Below are 20,014 nucleotides of genomic sequence, written 5' to 3'. Positions count from 1 at the left end.
TGAATGAGAGCCACTTGTTACAACAGTTTCTTTATCACAATGTCTATCAACATTACGGATTTCTTAGATGTGTACTGTTACAAACAGTTTGTATCATAGAAATGTTACAGTCCTCTTGCATTCTTCTACATTTTGTCTCAGCCATTTCAATGTGAGTGCATAATGATATTAAGTCCAAACTAAGTCTATTGCATCAAACAGTTGTAACTCGTACGCATTATAACATAGAACACCACAACAACACTATTATTTCAATCGAATAATGAAATGAACTTGTGACTTACGTAAATAATACTAAAAAATGTGACATTAAATCTTGTTTCATGCTACATATACTAAAATACCTGTTTATAGGTGTGACCTTGTGCTACAAGTAAAACATGTTGGCTTGCCTATAAAATATGGAGCTGATTGAAATGGTTTTCCAGGAAATAGGCCAACAAAACAGCTGATGCTGCGATGAAAATGTAAATCATACACTTTGCTATGACAACAGATTATTAAAAATTGCCTTTTGCAATTTTCATTTTTCCTCAATTATGACAATATATGGGAGGTACATGCACGCTACTAAATATTTTTGCATGTAAGTATTCGATAAATGCCAACCAGACGCGCGACCACATGCGTACATACAAGTTATCTCAGACTTTCGTGTATCAAACACTTTGGAGAAATAGCTTTTGGTCATTTAAATTCAAATTGTATTCAAAATTTACTTCATCTATTTGGTGGGAAAGACTTTTAAAAATATTTATAAATGTACATGTATAAACTTTTGCGAAGCATATTAATTTTGTTTTATAGTCAGTCAAATTTCACTTACAAATTTACAAATTAAACTTCAAAATTATATATATATTAAGTTAACTTTCATAACAAATTATCTACCCTGTCAACATGGTTTTAACGTAAATGTTGACGAATTTTGACACATTTCTAAGAAATCAGTTTCAAATTTCAAATCTAACGATTAGTAATTATAGTCATTCAGAATTATCACCAAAATGATCCAAAAGCAAGTTTAATCACAGCATTAACAATCAATTCAACACAGCAAAATTAATACTGAAAAATGTGATAAAATGTGCAGGAAAATTAGCCTCTGTCAACTGCTTATTCTGAACTTCATCTAGGCAAATGTTTGATTTTAGATTAAGTATACTATTCAATACAATTTCCTGTTCCATTTTGCATATCTTAGATCAGTTAAGATAATGAAAGTTGTTGCTGTAAGGCTAGTGACTGAAAGCATCTTTGCTGATAAATTTTACTTCAAAAATTTATCAAGGATATTATCAATGAACCATTGCTCTGTAAACTGCAGGTGGTCTGTGTTTGAAGTGAGGAAGTGAAGGCGTCCTGTTGCATTTAGGCTCTTCAAGCCAAGCTTGTCCTGAAATATATGAAAACATTAGGCCAAGTTGTGAATTCAACAAAAGTTTATACTAACATATACAGAAACATTACATGTATGGTCAAAATGTGAATTCAACGAAAGTTTTTCCTAAAATATGCAAAAACATTACAGAAACGATGTGAATTCTACAAAAGCTCTTCCTACAATATACAAACATATGATGGTCAAGATGTGAACCAATCAAAAAGCCAGTGGTGTAGCCCCAATAATGAAATTTCTATGGAATCTCATTATTCAAACTGCGAGTTTTATTTCTTTCTTTGTTTTGGATTTAGTGCCATTAACATTTTTTTTTCATCCGTATTTCAGTTATAAAATGGTGCCACTGGGCAGTTTACCTAAAAAACTTCCTGCATCCTGTACCAGCACTATTTTTTTTTGTTTACTCCAAATAACTAACAACTTCTTCACATGAGGTGTAGGATGAACGACTTCAGACACAATGTCTTCTATCAAATTTATATGGAGAACAGGCGCCTTGTCCGAGGAACAAACCCATATCATTTGATTTCCGATTAGTAAGGTTAGAATGCTGCTTGGCTTAGTAGGATGACTTTTTAGTTCCACTATTTGGAGAATAGGGTTGCTATTCTACTCGCCCCGGCGTCTGCGTCCACGTCACTGCAGTGTTTTTTCTCACTATTTTGGGAACATGACCCATACCCCTGGGACTAGGAATTTTCGCGGCATTTTTACCAAATTGGGAAAAAGTACAAATTTCAATATCCATTCTTTTTAAAGCCAAAATGAACACAATTACTGATTTTTATGTTTAATTAACTGTAACGGGCTCTAACGAGTAACACAATATAACCCTTTTTGAAAGAGGGCCTAAAACTGTTCAAGCCTTAGGGTTAAGATGACACATATCAGACAGGGAACGTATTCTATCTGACAGATGAGCTCAATGTATGACCTTGTTTTAAACAGAGTAACTGAGATACTACAGTGGCAATAATTCATTCATTAAACAACCTTGTTAAACTAAAATGGACAAAGCAGTGATATACTTTAAACTATACCAAACTGTGCTGAAGTGTGTGAAGCAGCATCTCTATCATAAAGAAAGACAGTGTACATCACTATGGGCAACACAAAAATGGTGTATTTAAAATTTAAGAAATGAGGTAAAAGGCAGGAAAGGTGCTGGTACCCGAGTGTAAGGAAGATTGTTAAACAGCATGTGTAACACTGAAAAAATGGACAAGACATCTGAGTGTATGGAAGACTGACCCTGGTAGACAACCTCTCTAACACAAAGAGGACATGGCTGTCATAATTTCCAGGCATACCAGGTTGCATGTGTAGCCTACAAATGTAAAGTACACTTGAGCGTAGTGAACAGAGCACAGTGACTGCACTCGAGCGTAGTGAACAGAGCACAGTGACTGCACTCGAGCGTAGTGAACAGAGCACAGTGACTGCACTCGAGCGTAGTGAAAAGAGCACAGTGACTGCACTCGAGCGTAGTGAACAGAGCACAGTGACTGCACTCGAGCGTAGTGAACAGAGCACAGTGACTGACAATGAAACCATGGATCGTTAGTTCAAGCCCCCATTCCTTCAACTAAAGTCATAAACATTGAGAATGGGTGCATCACACCTAGCATGTCTTATACCAATTATAACACTTCTTGAGGAGTTGCCAATATGGGTTACTAGTGGCAACTATAAATAAGCTTACAAATAGAAAATTAAGTGTAGTACAAAGTGTTATAATTGAAGCAGTCCGAGTACAGGGAGAGATGTCAAACAATATCTCTTGACCTAAACTGGACAAGGCAGTGCCTTAACTAAAGGATACACAAGTATATCAACTAAAGCATACATAAGTACAGTGAGAGCTGCAAAACCTGTAGGAGAGAAGATTTAAAGCCTACCTGTGTGTAGAGAGGACTGTCAAACAATGTGTAAAGTTTCTTGTCCTGTCCTGGCACATAATAACCAAACCACTGAAACATAGACATTAAATATGGTATAACAATCTGGGATCTCTAAATGTCAGAATAATTTCTACTTTTGATGCATTGCACAGATAGTGCTTGACTCCATTTGCATTCTAGCATTGCCATAATTATAGTTGAATTGCTGTAAATAATAAGATTTGTGTCCTTTGTGGTTGATGTGGTTTGATTATAATAGCACTAACCTTAAAGTACCCAAATCTTATTAATAACATCAATTCAAATGCCTTTACAGTTACTGTGGTCAAACGCTTAAACATTAAACATCCGCATAATTATATGAGCCGAGCATCAGTAAAATGAGACAAAGATAAGAAGGTTCATTATCAGACAAATCTTTTGAGGCAGCAGGAGATTTTCAGCTTACAGGTAGACAAAATCTAGCATTATTGGCAAGGAACAGCCAAGGCATCATGGTTAAACCTTTATCATGGTAGATGAATGCTATATGAGTGGCACCATTAGAAAACCAACATAGTGCATTTGCGACCAGCATGGATCCAGACCAGCCTGCGCAATATGATATGAGCTGAGTATCAAGGAATCATGGCAAATATATCTAGTTGCTGCTTTAAATAGAAAGACGTAAGCTGAACATCTATCTAGAAAGATATCATTTGACAGGAACTCAAATACAGACTATCTAGTATAGTAGTTCCAACCAGCAGGAAGTTAAACTGAATGTCATAAGCAGTATGCTATTATATTAGGGGGCCTCCGTGGCCGAGTGGTTAAGGTCGCTGACTTCAAATCACTTTCCCCTCATTGATGTGGATTCGAGCTGCACTCTGGGCATCAAATTCTTCATGTGAAGAAGCCATCCAGCTGGCTTACGTAAGGTCGGTGGTTCTACCAAAGTGCCCGCTCATGATGAAATAATACACGGAGGGGCACCTGCGGACTTCCTCCACCATCAAACCTGGACAGCTGCCATATGACCTATAATTATGTCTGAGTGACGTTAAACCCAACAAATAAATACTATTATATTAAAACACTGAGTGATTTGTCTGATCCATGATATTATTGAGTTCACAATCTAAATCATATGAAAATCATTGGTATGAGAACCATTATGACTAGGTAGCCAGAGGAATACTATACGAGAGATATACTAGTCTTATCAGATCTATGAGTTAACAATAGACATGTCACCTAATATTGTTAGGCAGTCTAAGACACAGTTGCCTTAGTGACAGAACTAATTTCATTGCTCAAAATACAATATATAGATACTAACAATTATTTGTGATTAAGAACATAGAATACAGTACTTGGATCTAAAAATGAACTTTAACAGTCACTTCATACATTAATTTTATCTTTTTCAGTTACCGAATTCCATAGCAATGTGTATGGAACTATACATAATCTCTGATTTTTCCACTTCATATTGTACAATATCTCTTCTATACTGATATCATACTTGTTACCAAAATTTTAATTCTAAAAGAATCTTTACTTTGGTATTCATATCTTAAAAAAGTTTAGTTTGAGCAAACACATAATTACTACTTTTGAAGATCACAAAGGTAAGAAATATTTCAGTATAACTAATCATTTTCAAGGCATTTTTGTTTGATAATTTGGTAAAATGATGTTTGTGTAACATTTACTTACTTCACTTTCTCTTGGCTCCACCATAGTGTCTTGCAGAAACTTAACAAGTACCATATTCTTCAGCTTCATCAGGTTGTTCCTGTATGTTTGATTGACAGACTGAAAAATTCCATTTATAAAGTATGTTTTCATTAAATCCTCTGGTAAGCTTAATCTATTCCTTTAAAAAGTAAAAAAATGGAGGACAAAATTTCAGGAACAAAAACCAAGACAGCTACATAAACAAACATTAATTCCTTGAAACTATCTGTTTTGGCAGTAAACCCTTCTTTTCAGTTTTGTTACCAGTTCAACAATATATGCAAAACTTACCTGTTCTTGATTGATATCAGCCAGGAAGACACTTTTTGTCCTGTACTCATCCTCATTGAGTGGATCATGCCAGTACTCTGCCTGAACCAGTCTGTAATCATACAGTCATATAATAATCATAAAATGTTTTTGTACCAGTTTGCAATCATACATGTAATAACTATACAATTTTAATCGTACCAGTCTGCAATTATGCATTTGCTAAATAATTATACAAATTGTTCTTATACCAGTCTGCAATTACACATTTGATTATTATACAATGTTTTTATACCAGTCTGCACTTAATGAAATGATTAACAAAAATGTCAACCATTGTAAATATAATAATTATCTTAATATTACCAAAGCCGTTAAGAATATTTTCAAACATTTTTACCTATAAAAGTTTCAGAAACTGAAAACTTAGAGCATTCTTAAAATACCAGATTATTGATTAAATCTTAAAACACAGAATATGAAAAGCAACTTTAATGTCACAATAAATCTAAATTACAGCTAGAGGAACATTATCCCTCTAGACCGCTTGTCTGATTTTCACAACATGCTTGAACTCTTTTGACAGAGGGTCACACAAGGAAAATATCTCTGATATAATCATTTTTAAAATAGAAACAAATTTCTGACAAGACAATTTTTTTTTCTAGACAGCCATTATAGAGAAAACCAGCCCAACTCCCTAGCAGTCACTTTTTTCAATTTAAATGAATGTGGTAGAGGGTCACTAAAGGAACATTGCTAATTATTCTAAAATCAGACCAGATTGGTTTCAGGGGAGATAATCAAAATCTTCCATATAGCTATACAGGGGAAACTATCCTGTCCCCCTGACAGGCATGTTTTTTAACAAAACAGAATAATTTGAAATAATTTGATAGAGGATCACCTAAGAAATACTGCTGTGAAATTATTTTGAAATTGAGCCTGTGGTTTCAGAGAAGACTTTTCAAGTTGTCTACATAGTGAAAACTTGACTTGTCTTCTGGTTGCCATAATTTTGCTAACAAAACAGAATAGTTTACCCAAGGAACAATTTTGTGAACTTTGACCTAGATTTAAAGGAAGCTGAAAGTGGACCACCCTTGGAAAAAAGCCATGATGTTTGTTTGAAATTGGCTTACTGTTAAAGGAGGAGATTTTATTTGAAACAAAATGCTGATGATGGACAACTGACAACGAATGACAGACAATGGACACAGGGTGATCACAATATCTCAGTTTGAGAATTTTTTGCCCATGTAAGTTAAAAAGAGATGCCACTTACCGATCTTGGATTTCACTGAAAATATAAGAGACCATAAACAATTACACTAATTTTCTATAATCAGCACACAGAACTGACAGATAGCATGTTGCAAACAATGGAAACATATTATACTTGAATAATGCAAAACTTAGATGAACTTAAATAAATGTATTTCAAGTTAAGGTAGTTCTGCATCTTTGAAAATAGCATTGTTCTACAATTTAGAATTTAATTTAACCACACTTTTTTCAAAGCATCACTGAATCAAAAGAAATTTCAGCCAATAACAAGAGCTGTCCATAAGACAGCACGCTAAACTTTTCTCAGTGCTTGACTATGAATTAGAGCTTTGCCAGTAAAAGGAGCTTAACTCAATCAAATATATAATCAGAGTTACTGAGACTGTTTTTTCTGGTGTAGACTTTGATAGTAAATAACTATTTTTTAAGTTTCAAGTCAATAGCTTTGAAGGTAACAGAGATACTGGACGTTATATAAAGCTTTAACCAAAAAATGGGCATAACTCTGTCAAAATTCAAACAGAGTTATTGGGATTATTTCTCCTGGTGTAGACTTTGATAGTATATAACTATTTTAAGTTTCAAGTCAAAGGCTTTGACAGAAACAGAGATATTTGACTTTATCAAAAACTTGAACCAAAAAATTCTATGTTAAAAAGGGGCATAACTTTGTCAAAATTCAAATCAGAGTTATGGGAATTATTTCTCTTGGTGTAAACTTTGATAGTAAATAACCATTTTTAGTTTCAAATCAATGGGTGTTTGCTGGAAAAAAAACACTTCTGATGACATATTCAATTAATATGCAAAAAAGTTCCGCAATGTCGATTTTAATGAAGCTTACATTTCAGATTTACTTGATTTTAATCACATACTTCAAGTCAAATAAAATATATATTTGTGTGGGCTTAATTTTTCACAATTTGTTATAAATCAATTGAAGTTCTTACAATGTGATGATTATTTTATTATCATTTTTAAATATCTAACATCCTATCTAATCAAAATAAACCCTTCAGAAAGAAAGTAACTCTGACAGTTTTATAGTTTACACAGGATATAATAGATAATGCTGGCAAAATTTATACAACCCATGTAAGATCTACCAAGGCATTCATCTACTAGGTTTTCCAAATAAATAACATTACGCTGTCACTACCGCTTAATCAAAGAAGCAGAACTACCTTAAAGGCCAGTTTATGTCACTCTTTTTTTAGCAAAGTGTCATGAAGATGATATATTCTTGTAACTACATTGCAAGTGCTACAGAAGAAACCCATTGTAAAACTGAAAGTCACAATGTGATAAATTTTTTTATTTAAACTGGATTACTGAAACATAGATCATAGTTAAGAGGATTGTTTAGGTATGGCAAAGTCAGCAGTATATTTATAAGATAAAATTCACTGTATTTGACACCAATCCATTTCAGAAAATCGCTCTTTACATTTATATCATGATATAAGATTAGTGCTAAATTATTCACTTCATCCTAAAGCATGAACAACTTTCAAAATCAAATAAATAATGACATTGTATACCAGGTACTGTTATCAAATTTTCGCAAAAAAAGTTTTGCTAAAACATCAGTAAAATATTAATGTAAAGAGCAAAACTGTGAATACAAACACGACATGCTCCTTAACCTTTACCCTGCTAAATTTCTATAATGGAATGGTCCATCATTCATTTTTGGTAGTGCCATTCATTATTCGAAAGGGTGTTCAATGAAAATTTACTGACTGAATAACGAACAGTGCAGACCATAATTAGCCTGCACGGATGTGCAGGCTAATCATGGTCTGCACTGGTCACAATAGCAGAAACACTTGCCATCAGCAGGCTAAAGGTTAACTAATATATTGATCTATTTTTCAGTAATATCTTCTTATATTTCAAAATAATCGAACACAATCAATCCTGTTAATATTCTATATGTTTAATATTATCAAATTATCTTACAACATTTCCTGAGAGAAAATCTAATTTAAAAGTACAATTTGTCTTTTTACTGCTGTTAAAAATGACTATTAGGGAGTATTAACTTTCACTAGTATTATAGATTTTAATGCCTTAAATTTATTACATTGTGGCATTCTTGTGCCTTAAATTTTGAGGTTGCTAACTTGGAACTGCTGTCTGCTCATCTATGTCCATTCAAAACCTTGCTCAGGGTGTAGAAATGGCTTATGGAAGGTCAGTGCAGGTTCTACCCAGGTGCCCTTTCATGCATGAAACAATGCCAGAGGAGCATTCTGCTGTCATCCTCCGTCATAAAGGCAGGAAACTGTGGTCAAATAACCTAAATTGTACCATTGTAACTCTAACCCCAAATGAAACAAGAGAAAAAGCAATAGCACTTCTGAAATATTAATACGAGCCGCACCATGAGAAAACCAACATAGTGCGTTTGCGACCTGCATGGATCCAGACCAGACTGCGCATCCACGCAGTTTCGTCAGGATCCATACTGTTTGTTTTAAAAGCATACTGCAATTAGAGAAACTGTTAGCGAACAGCATGGATCCTGAACAGACTGCATGGATGCGCAGGCTGGTCTGGATCCATGCTTGTCGCAAACGCACTATGTTGGTTTTCTCATGGCACGGCTCAATTATACATGTAATGTAATTGAAAATTTAAGTATATTATTATACCCCAACTGATATACATGCCTATGGTTATTGTATACTAAAAGAAGTCTCAATTAAAAATAAGGAAAAACTTACGACAGATATGCTCCCTCATCTAGTAGTTTCCTTACATACTCACAGATGGTGCTGTTTACAGGGCAGTGTGGGAGACCAAATACACCTGGGATAATATAATACAGGTATGGAAAATACAGGATATGAAATGTTTGGAAACAAAGGTGAGTATACAGAAAATGAACAAGAACTATTTCTTCTAAAACAGAATTACATCCTTAATCATCCTGCAAAAACTTTTTAAAACATTTCCGTAAATCATTAAGGCAAAATGTGATTTGACTAGCATCATGAATGAAACTGTGGAACTGTAAAAATATATTTCCTTTAACAATTTCTCTAATATGACTAGTGACCTATTTCAATACATGTAACTATACAGCTGGATTCCAACAATGTGAGTTAGCTTCCCAATTGTTTCTTGGTTTTCAAAGTGTAATGCAAAAACCTCAATAAAGCAGAATCAATATATTGTGAGAGTATATTTGCTCATTGTTATGTCAGGATTTATTTGGTAGCCTGACGAAAATTTCTGGTAGCCCACGGGTTCCGGGCAATTGATTTGTCGGACACTGTGCAGGATTGTTGATATTCACTACTGACTTAAAATTTGTGTGTCTGTGTGTCCTGAAAGTAAATCTGTCCGAAATATAACCTATTCTACAGTTTTCTATGTTTTCCCCTGTTTAAAGATGCGTTCCCGTTATGACACGATTTCTGTGTGATTACATATTCTTGTTCGGCGATTCAACATTTTTTGGACATAAAGTAGCACAATGTGCACATAACTAGAATGTGTCTGTAGGACACAGGGTGTGCCCCCCCACTGGTACATTTGTCAAAAATAAGGGGGAATAATTCAAATGTTTGCAGTCTTAATGGGGTATAGCCTCAACAAACATTTTATGAAATGGATTTATTATTCTAGGCCATATACTTTTTGAGCTATGAGCATACTTTTTGAGCTATGAGCATCACAAACAAAAAATCCACTATTTTGGCTATTTCAAGGGCCATAACTCTGTAATAAATGCGAAGATTCTCAGGAAGAATGCCAAGACTTAGTGTGCAAGGACACATGATTTCATGAATTTACTTTTTGAGCTAGGCACATAATTAGGTGAAAATGTGCATTTTTATACTATTTCAGGGGCCATAACTTTAAAAATAGGGGGTGGAGCCAGGCAAAAATAAGAGGTGTGCAAGTTTATATCATGATAAAGACTTATGCAAGTTTTCAACCATTTATATTAAATACTTTTTGAGCTAGGTGCATCACAAGGTGAAAATGTGCATTTTTGACTATTTCAGGGGCCATAACTCTGAAAATAGGGGACAGACCAAAATGAAAAATAGGAGGTGCACAAGTTCATGTCATGATTAAGACTCATGCAAGGTTTCATGAATCTGTATCAAATACTTTTTGAGCTAGGCGTGTCACAAGGTGAAAATGTGCATTTTTGACTATTTCAGGGGCCATAACTCTGAAAATAGGGGGCGGAGCCAGACAAAAAATAGTAGGTGCGCAAGTTCATATCATGATAAAGACTCATGCAAGGTTTCATCAATTTATATCAAATACTTTTTGAGCTAGGAGCGCCACAACGTGAAAATGTGCATTTTTGACTATTTCATGGGCCATAACTCAGAAAATAGGCGGTGGAGCTAGACGAAAAGTAGAAGGTGCGCAAGTTCATATCATGATAAAGACTCGTGCAAGGTTTCATCAATTTATATCAAATACTTTTTGAGCTAGGCGCGTCACAAGGTGAAAATGTGCATTTTTGACTATTTCAGGGGCCATAACTCTGAAAATAGGGGGTGTAGCCAGACCAAAAAACAGGAGGTGCGCAAGTTCATATCATGATAAAGACTCATGCAAGGTTTCATCAATTTATATCAATTACTTTTTGAGCTAGGCGTGTCACAAACTTCGGACGGACGGACGGATGCACGGACAAGACCAAATCTATATGCCCCCACCACTCAAAAATGGAAAATGCCATTAGCGCATATAAAGAATATTTTTCATAAAGTTCAAACTTCAAACCCAGCTTAAAGTAAATTTTGGGAACAGTGCAGAAACTGTTCAGGTGTTTAGGTATTACAATATATAAAGGAAATAACTGTGCAAGGGTAAGTATATGATGCTGTTTTAAAGGGAAGTAACTCACTCAACATAGGCTCCAAAATTTAGCAGTTTCCTCACATATTCACATAAGGTTTCATTATCCCCAGGACAATGAGGAAAGCCAAACACTCCTACATGATAAATATAGCAATATTTAGAGACACCACAAACAGGACTTTCAATGTACTGGTCCCACATGACACATGAAAATTTTATTGCTTGTTATATTCCAGTTACGCAACAGCACAGTGGAGGAATGGAAAACTGCCGTTACTCATATTCAGTAAAAAGGGCAAAAAAACAGATTTACGCTTAGTCCTGAAATTATTGTCTGCATTCAGGTATTAACTTAATACTAATCAATTCTCGGCCTGTAAATATTTCTTGTCACAGGACTCTTTTTTTGTTTTTTATTTTACATGGTTTTTCATTAGTATAATATTGTAATGATGTAACTGTGGATACTGCTGCAGTCACAAAACGTTAAATGAAGCTGAAATAGCAAATATAAATGAAATTTATTTCCTTTTAATATCCAAAAGAAGATGAATATTACTAAATAACTTTAGTCTTAAGTGAACATTAAATTGAGCCGTGCCATGGGAAAACCAACATAGTGGGTGTGCGACCAGCATGGATCCAGACCAGCCTGCGCATCCGCGCAGTCTGGTCAGGATCCATGCTGTTCGCTAACAGTTTCTCCAATTCCAATAGGCTTTAAAAGCGAACAGCATGGAGCCTGACCAGACTGCGCGGATGCGCAGGCTGGTCTGGATCCATGCTGGTCGCACAACCACTATGTTGGTTTTCCCATGGCATGGGTCATTTTATTATTTCTTATACTATGCTTCCTTTTAACAGGTATTCTCCTTATGTTACAAGGCTAAAAACTGTTATTTAATCTTTAAATTAGCTCAGATTGAACTTTTTTCTTCCTGCCATTTTTCTCCAGAACAGTCTTATGGAAATATAGAAGTATTGACCATATAAATCAGTTGATATATTGATACAAAATTTTAAATCAATGAACGCACAACAATTATTCTAACAAATGTTCCTGGATTCTGTACCTGTACTAACCTGTTCTCTCACTGCCAACTTTTCCACATGCATCAGAGGTGAAGAGGAATGATTGCTAACACAATGGGTTCTATCAGACTGGCCAAGAAAACACAGGACTTGCCTAGGGGTCAAACTCCCGGCAGTGACTACCCCCACTAGTTCTACATTTGAGGGTTATGAGTATAAGAGACTGGTCCAAAGATTAAACTTTCCTTTCATAGTTTTGTGCTCAGTCTACAAAGCTAGCCAGACACACTACACACCACTTGAATGACATGCTTTTATGAATATGCATTTTCTACACTCCTATCAGTTTTCCTAATATGTAGTATTTACTGTGTAAAATTTTCATAAAAAAATGAAGTTATCTTAAACATCTCACCTCAATTTCAGTTTGAAAAATAATATATTCTGTCTGGAAATATGTGGTATGAACATCTAAGTTTAGCTTACACTTAGATATTTAAGATCTGTGGTTCCTAGATAACAAACGTTACAGACTCAATATAACCACCAATTACAAGGAAAATTTTATCAAACGACAAGACTTAACTTGATCCTAGCAGGGCAAAAAAACAGAAACTTTAAGAATACCTCAGGTTGAGCATGAACACTAAGTAAATCATGATCTACAGATTACCTCAGGTTGAGCATGAATACTGAGTAAAATATTATCTCTCGATTTACTCTGGTTGAGCACGAATACTGAGTAAATCATGATCTATAGATTACACCAGGTTACGCATGAATACTGAGTAAAAAATTACCTCCCAATTACTCAGGTTGAGCATGAACACTGAGTAAATCATGAACTACATATTACTCCAGGTTGAGCATGAATACTGAGTAAAAATTTATCTCTTGATTAACTCGGGTTGAGCATGAAAACTGAGTAATGTTATCTCTCGATTAACTCAGGTTCAGCATGAATACTGAGTTATATTATCTCTCAATTAACTCAGGTTCAGCATAAATACTGAGTAATATTATATCTCAATTAACTCAGGTTCAGCATGAATACTGAGTAATATTATCTCTCGATTAACTCAGGTTCAGCATGAATACTGAGTAATATTATCTCTCAATTAACTCAGGTTCAGCATAAATACTGAGTAATATTATATCTCAATTAACTCAGGTTCAGCATGAATACTGAGTAATATTATCTCTCGATTAACTCAGGTTCAGCATGAATACTGAGTAATATTATCTCTCGATTAACTCAGGCTGAGCATGAATACTGAGTAATATTATCTCTCGATTAACTCAGGTTGAGTATGAATACCGAGTAAAATATTATCTTTAACCCAAGGTTTGGAATAAATGCAAGTAAAACATTATCTCTAAACTTAGATGGAACATGAATGCTGAGTAAATAGTTAACTCTGTCTTTGAGCTAAGCATGAGTAAATGATTAAGTAGATTATGAAACATTGCTCAATAATTATTCATCTCTGCATAAGACAGTGTTATGCATTATTGTTACCTTGGTGTTGTCCACCAACTGAGATCAGGTTAAGCATAGGCGGTGTTGGGCATCTCTGCGCAACAGCTCTCCTGAAATTATACAGTTGTGAAACTGGAAATATGCAATACTTTTGTACATTTATAACCATTTGAAATGAATGGTATATTTTCCTTAAATGAACAAAAGATGCAATGCGCCAGTCATAATGTACAGATCTTTGCAAATGTTTTAGACATCTACATGAAAAGTTGTAGATATCATATTATAATTATTAATATAATTTGTCAGTAACATGTTGAGTCTAGTATTTTATATGTTTAAAAGACAAAAATTACTATTTGTTTCAACAGGTGATCACACTGACATTCTTAACACTCTTCTCTCAATAAACACGATAGGCTTGAATAATTTACAACATACAAGAATTGTCCCCCTTGAGAAAATCCTATAGCATTGTATCCTGCCTGAAGTTTCTTGTCTGTAGCAAGCTTCTGACACACCATGTTGATTTGGTCATTCACATTCATGAAGAAACCATTCAAGGTATCCTGTGATGAAATACATATCATATATAAATGTCAAAAATGATTTAATTAAAATATTTATGTATATAAATTGTAATTTTTCAAAATTTATATACATCTATATATTTACGATAGACAATATTGTTGAAAAATAAAATTTTTAAATTCTGCATCTCTTTCTAGTTTTTTAGGATTATAAAGTATTATATCAAGTTTTAAACTACATTTTAAATTAAGAAATTACCCCATGAGCAAGAAACATCCACATGAAATAAGCAAGATTTAAAAAAATCCTAACAATATGTCTAACAGTATGCCATACAAGCCTAACAGCATTAAAGCATTCTCACATTTTTTAAAGTTGTCATAATCCCGACCAGGGAACAGTGGCTGGCCTCTGGTATGTGAGAATGTACTAAAAGAACAAGCTCTGGAGCCATCTGAGCCAAGAGCCATCTGATCTAGTTGCGTAGTGGCAGACAGGTTCTTGCAAATAACTTTTTCGCTTGGAGAGGCCACAGAGGTCTAAGTTAAAGCTAATTTTTGTTTAAATTTCATGAGACTGTAGTTTTGAAATTTTGGTAGAAAAGGTAGGGAGGGTTGTATTTTGTTTTGTTGAGGATGAGAAGTTATATCAGGTTGCAGCAGTGTGACATTGATGTGATTTTGCAATAAGCAAATATGACAGGAAAAATATCTCTCAGAAGATATACTATGTATGACCCCTACTTTCTCTTCATTTTATGTCAGTTTTGTCACATTCTTTAACATAGAGTAAGGATTTGTACTCTGATATGTATCTAGCTATGTGTGGCAGCTATGTGAAAACTGATCTATTTAAAATATAAAGGGAATAATATTTATGTCTGTATGACCTGGGAAATAACCATTTTTGCTGATTTAACAGTCACTGTGAAAGTGAAAAGAAAATTTAACATTTCAAAGTGTAAGTTTAAAATTCATACTTAAAACCTGGTTCAATATTGGTCCTGAACTGGAATTACTTGCTTACCTCTTCAATACTGGATCCTATTTCAAGAGACCTTACATACACATCTCGGATATTTTTCTCTATGAGTCTTTTTATGGAGCCCATACTGAGTGGGTTACAGCAGCTGTCACCTGCAAAATTAGTGTAACATTCATATCTCATTGTTCCATATAGCTAGAAATGCACTTCTACGAATTACCAGTATCGTGTCATTATAACACTTTTCCTGTAACTTTTTTTGATTATTAAAATGTATTATGCCAAGGTGAAAGCCAGGAAAAAAATATATGCCTTTATAGAGATCTTTTAGCCCAAGGGAAGGGTTGTCAGTACTCTTTACAGGGGGGGGGGGGGGATATAACACCAATTTCATGGCTAGGGAGTTTTGAAAAGTTAAAAAGAAAAAAAAATCCAAAAGAGTTTCAATAATAAGTGAATTACAGCATTGGTTTAAAAAAACAGCACTGCCTACAGGTGCCATTGCTCGTCTGCAAGTGCTGGACACTATGTAAGAAAAAGAGTTACAATTTAGGATTTCTAAGTACAAAAAGGGCCATAGTTCTAACAAAATGCAGGTAAGAGTTATGGTTCTTGGCCTGCATAGTCATCTAACGATGATAAACAAGTGTGCAAAGTTTCAAAGCTGTAGCTCTTATAGTTTTTGAGAAAAGGCAGACCTAAACAAAAATTTTAACCAAGAAACTCAAATTATTTAAGTACAAAAAGGGCCATAATTCTGACAAACGCACATCAGAGTTATGGGTTCTGGCCTACACAGTCACCTAATGATGATAAACAAGTGCAAAGATTCAAAGCTGTAGCACTTATAGTTTTTTTTAAGAAATGGTGAACCTAAACAAAAAATTTAACCAAGAAATTCAAATTTTCATAAAAAGTACAGAAATATGAACACCTTTCAAATGATACATACTAAATGCTATATTCTTATACATCATTTGAAAAGGGCTTAAGTTTCACTATATACCGGTATGTATTTGCCATGACATTTGGTATGAAAACATGTTTTTTATCGAAAAACAGAACATTTTCAGTCTCAACTGAGTTTGTAATCAAACTTAAAAATATTTGTCATTTAATATGTAAAGTTTTTGTTTAACCTTCAGCCTGGCGGCAAGTGATTCTGCCTTTGCCAACAGTGCAGACCAAGATCAGCCTGCACATCTGTGCAGGCTGATCATGGTCTGCACTGTTCACTATTCAGTCAGTAAATTTCCAGTGAACTCCCCTTCGAATAATAAATGGTATTACCCAAATTGAATGATGGACCAGTCCATTTTAGAAATTTAGCAGGGTAAGGGTTAAAAAATTTTTTTAAGTTAATAACTATTTTCAGGTGGCTATTCAGTACTGATAGCCAGTTTCAGCTGGAATTTTACCTTGAAGTTTTAGTAAAATTGATATCAAAATTTCAAACTCAAACTCAGCTCACCGAAAATTGTTCTGTGATCAACGGGCCTGATCATACTTTTTTCATCCCAGATCTGAAACTTGTGCCTGTGCAACAGATACTGTTTTATCAAAATGACTTCGTATCTTTTTATTTTTATAATCTATGAATTTACACAAAATAAGTTGGGTATCAGTAGTTGTAAAATAGTTACTATGCTATCACCTAGTTTTATGACCCCGAAGACACAGTGAAGTTTCAATTCAATATCTGCATCAGTTTAGAGATAGTAACTTGCATACATGTAAAACTTTAACCAGGATTACAAAGTACAAAAGGGGGCATAAGTTGGCCAAAATACATGTCACAGTTATGGGACTTGTCCCAGTGAGGTTGGTAATTAACCTAGAAAAAGTAAAAATAAGTTTCAAAGCTATATATATGCCTTTAAATGATAGCCATATATGTACTTGCATGCAAACTTCAACCAAAGTGTGACGCCGACGCCGAAGCCTGGGTGAATAGAATGGCTAATCTTGACTATTCTTTGAACAGTCGAGCTAAAAAATAAGCCATCTTCATCAATAACCCACAGGCATGCTATGACCTGGTACAAAAACGTAAGACAATCAAGTTTAAATGAAAAATAAGTACAGTAATATCAACACCTTTCAAATGACATATACCAAATGGCATATTCTCATATATCATTTGAAAGGGGCAACTTCTGTTTCACTATATGCATTTTTCATTCTGTCTTGATAGTTGGTATAAAAACCCATTTTTTGTTGATCTGATCATTATATAACTTTTTTCATCCTGATACTCAAGGATGAACAGCATGAAAACTACCGGGTAACTCCAAGTCTTTGATAAAAAGAACTTACCAATAATTTAAAAATAAATTGGAAACACATAATGATGGCAACTATGAAATATTAAATCATAAAATAAGCCATCCCAATAAGTTAGACAAGCAAGGCTACTAGGAAGCTATCTTAAAATGCACCAAGCTGTACATTTTATAGCGCCTCAGCTTGAGAACTGAACTTTATGGCAAAGCAAGTATACTTTCACACTTAGCGGTGGATTTTAAATTTTTTGTCCAAAGCTAACAATTAAGGCACACCTAGCAGCGAGGAAGTAGTTTTCTCTGCAGCAATTACAGAACATCATTCAATTTAGTTGAAAAAATGATTATTTTATAAAATGAATTAAAATGCATATAACTTGTTTTGAAAGCTTAATTTTATAATTACGTAATGATTCCTATTAAATTTTTGAGATAAATTAATTGTTTGTTAAATTTGTATGTAAGCTAATTATACTTATAGTCACCACCGGTAACCCATATGGGCTACTCCTCCAGCCTTCAAGACTGTAAGTAATGTTAGTCGGAGGATGCAAGATACAGGAGATGCTCCAATTCCAGAAGCTTCCCTGGTTCTTTAGCATGCCAGGTTTAAAGCACCCACATACGGGACTCTTATCCCAATTTAATGTTAGTAATTTTTAGTTGGAGGAGCGGGGCCTCGAACTCACAAACCCTGGTTTCCTAATCAAACAGTGTTACCACTGGACCACTGCCTTCGATCTAGATTTATTTATTTAAACCTGATGGTTATCTGTCTTAATTTGTCACACCCATGCACTATAAGCAGTAAAAGAGTTATTACATTACATAACCTGATATCATATATTAAGTCACTTTGACTGTTAAAATATTAGTAGTAAAAAAACATTCTCATATTGAAAATGCACTGCTGTTCTCAAATAATAAACTAGAACAATCTATAATTATTTTACTACCTGTCAATTTCACATTCTGCGTACATTTTTAAAAGGAAGTGTCTAGAGGTACGATCCGTACCTCTAGAATCAGATTCTAGAGGTACGGATCCGTACCTCTAGACAAGCCTGTTAGGGGTTTTCTAGGGGTACGGACCTCCTTTTTCTAGAGATTTAGGGTTATTTATATCTTATTTTTTGTTGAAAATGAAATAACAGATAAGTTTTAACTAGTCTTCACTTAAAACTTGGATCTAATTGGTTTACAGATACCAGCGTTCACCTGATTGTTTACCTTCTCTTTCAAAACCTAAATAACCGAGGATTTCCAAATGAATAAACTGTTCCGTGCCGATTAGTTTGTTGTCAAATAAACTGTTGATAACAGTTAGATTAATGAATGAATCTATCCCTTAAATAAAGTCTTTTTCAAATTCAGCAAAAAAAAATAAATAAATATTAGGCATAATAATATGCACCAATTAATTTTGTTATTTAACAAGGTATAATGATAATCGGCACGGAACTGATTGTTTAATAATCAATTAAGCGACATTAAGTAAAAGAAACTGTTTGTGAAAACGCCCCATGTATCTCGTAACGGCTACCAAATGTGTGAAAAACATAAATACACTAAGGGTTAATTATCAATTAAAAACAGTTTTTCCCCCAACATATTTAACATTATTTTGTTTAAGCTTTATATCTTTTTTTCTGTCAGTTCGAATCCTCGTGATTTATTTGGTGTTCCTCGGTTATTTACGTTCCGAAAGAAAATGTAACAAATCGGATGAACGTTGTTATCTGTAAACCATTTAGATCCAAGTTTAAGGTGAATTCTGGTGAAATGTTATTTGTTATTTCATTTTCAACAAAATTTGAAATGTAAATGACCCTTAATCTCCAGAAAAACGGAGGTCCGTACCCCTAGAAAACACCTAACAGGCTTGTCTAGAGGTACGGATCCGTACCCCTAGACACTTCCTTTTTAAAATTTTATTTCCGCAATAGACTCTGTGATAATTCAGTATGACTCTACTTTTATCGATTGTCAACAGAAATTTGAACTGAATTTTAAATGAATCAATATATACCCATGCCATGCCAGATTACTACTGGCACTGGACCGTTTGAGACAGATGCACAGTCAGCGAAACAGAACAAAAACACCGCAGCGAGAATTTTCATGTCAGCAGCCATTTTCGTATCATATGACTTGAACTGGGAGAAGGCACACCACTTTGTTATTATAAATTCTTTGAAACAAATAATGTGTTCTAAAACATAAAATACAAATTAAAATTTATTTATTTGTTTCACACCGTTACTGCTAATACAAAACAAACTATTTG

General features: G+C 34.2%; 1 protein-coding gene across 2 annotated transcripts; it reads right to left on the bottom strand.

The window, feature by feature from the left end:
- Positions 1-706: 706 nt before the first annotated feature.
- Positions 707-19,912, bottom strand: LOC123524924 (palmitoyl-protein thioesterase 1-like). Of its 2 annotated transcripts, none has more exons than XM_045303540.2 (10): positions 19,757-19,912; positions 15,488-15,597; positions 14,372-14,499; positions 13,970-14,040; positions 11,465-11,552; positions 6,581-6,595; positions 5,317-5,407; positions 5,005-5,103; positions 3,301-3,372; positions 707-1,396 (listed from the first exon to the last, which is right to left on the bottom strand). In XM_045303540.2, the coding sequence occupies exons 1-10, from the start codon at positions 19,860-19,862 to the stop codon at positions 1,271-1,273; spliced, it is 906 nt and encodes a 301-aa protein (XP_045159475.2). In that variant the 5' UTR covers positions 19,863-19,912; the 3' UTR covers positions 707-1,270. The 2 variants fall into 2 exon arrangements, with proteins under 2 accessions (XP_045159475.2, XP_045159476.2); XM_045303541.2 differs by lacking the exon at positions 11,465-11,552 and adding an exon at positions 9,312-9,396.
- Between the last annotated feature and the right edge of the window lie 102 nt (positions 19,913-20,014).

The sequence above is a fragment of the Mercenaria mercenaria genome, chromosome 3 (genome assembly GCF_021730395.1).
Source record: "Mercenaria mercenaria strain notata chromosome 3, MADL_Memer_1, whole genome shotgun sequence".
In the NCBI taxonomy this organism is placed as follows: domain Eukaryota; kingdom Metazoa; phylum Mollusca; class Bivalvia; order Venerida; family Veneridae; genus Mercenaria; species Mercenaria mercenaria.
The sequence above is the reverse complement of the archived record's forward strand: the minus strand, read 5'-3'. Positions and strand labels throughout refer to the sequence as shown.